This window comes from Oratosquilla oratoria, chromosome 3 (genome assembly GCF_046742065.1).
Source record: "Oratosquilla oratoria isolate Oo_2021 chromosome 3, ASM4674206v1, whole genome shotgun sequence".
NCBI lineage: Eukaryota > Metazoa > Arthropoda > Malacostraca > Stomatopoda > Squillidae > Oratosquilla > Oratosquilla oratoria.
This window is the reverse complement of record NC_134779.1, coordinates 57036359-57037497: the sequence shown is the minus strand read 5'-3', so window position 1 is coordinate 57037497 and position 1139 is coordinate 57036359. Positions and strand designations below refer to the sequence as shown.

Genomic DNA, 1139 nt, shown 5'->3' with positions numbered 1-1139 from the left:
ATGTATATGTATATATATATATATATATATATATATATATATATATAAAAATATATAAAAATATATATATATATAAATATATATGTATATTCTTTTCCTCCAACATTGATAAAAACCAAGAACTAAAAATACTGTTCTTCTCTTTGTTCCAACACTAATAAGAACCAAGAACTAAAAGAATATATTTTCTCTTTTCCTCCAACATTAATAAGAACCAGGAACTAAAAGAATGTTTTTTTTCCAACATTGATAAGAACCAGGAACTAAATATATATATATATACATGTATATATATATTTTTTTTCTTTCTTTTCTTTCTTTTTTCTTTTTTATTTTCTTTTCTTTTCTTTTCCCCAAACATTGATAAGAACCAAGAACTAAAAGACTGTTCTTCTCTTTGCTCCAACAGCGCCGAAGACGGAGTACGGCGGCTTCGGCGGCGGCACCGGAAGGACAAACTTCACGACGAAGCAGCTGACGGAGCTCGAGAAGGAGTTCCACTTCAACAAGTACCTCACGCGAGCTCGGCGGATCGAGATCGCCTCGGCGCTGCAGTTGAACGAGACGCAGGTCAAGATTTGGTTCCAGAACCGGAGGATGAAGCAGAAGAAGAGGATGAAGGAGGGTCTGGTTCCTCCAGAACCCCCGGCGGTGACGACCCCTAACGAGAACAGTAACGACTCGGATACTACCACTACCACCGCCAACACCAACACCAACACCAGCAACTCCAGCAACAGCAACACCAATAGCACCAACAGCACGGTGACGGTCACGATTAAACCTGAGTCGCCCTCCAGCACGGCTTCGACTCAGCCTTCGAGTACCACCAAACCTCTTCAAGTGGTTCCGACGTCGGTCAGCAAGCCCAAGACACAAGCGCTCCCGGCCTCTACGCAAAGCCCTTCGTAAACTTGACTCATCATCGTCACCCCCCTCCCCAGTGTTTTTTTTTTTTTTTTTTTTTTGGGGGGGGGTGTCTGCGTGTCCGTGTCCGTGTGTGTGTGCATGACCCGAGTGATCGTGTCCGTCAGGTTTGCGTAATTCTGTACGCGTGTCCGTAAGTCCGTAGACACTTCCCGTCCGGAGACGTTTTCAAAGTCAACCACGCGGGATGAGAAAAAATGAATAAATAAATA

The 1139-nt window shown here is 42.9% G+C and overlaps 1 protein-coding gene across 1 annotated transcript in view; it reads left to right on the top strand.

Moving 5' to 3' along the window:
• LOC143019669 (uncharacterized) overlaps positions 1-922 on the top strand; it is a 124067-nt gene extending 123145 nt beyond the window's left edge. Inside the window, exon 2 of the mRNA XM_076175586.1 lies at positions 410-922. Within this exon, the coding sequence (XP_076031701.1) occupies positions 410-912 (503 nt within the window). The 3' untranslated portion in view covers positions 913-922. The remainder of the gene's footprint in view (positions 1-409) is intronic.
• The last annotated feature ends 217 nt before the right edge of the window (positions 923-1139 follow it).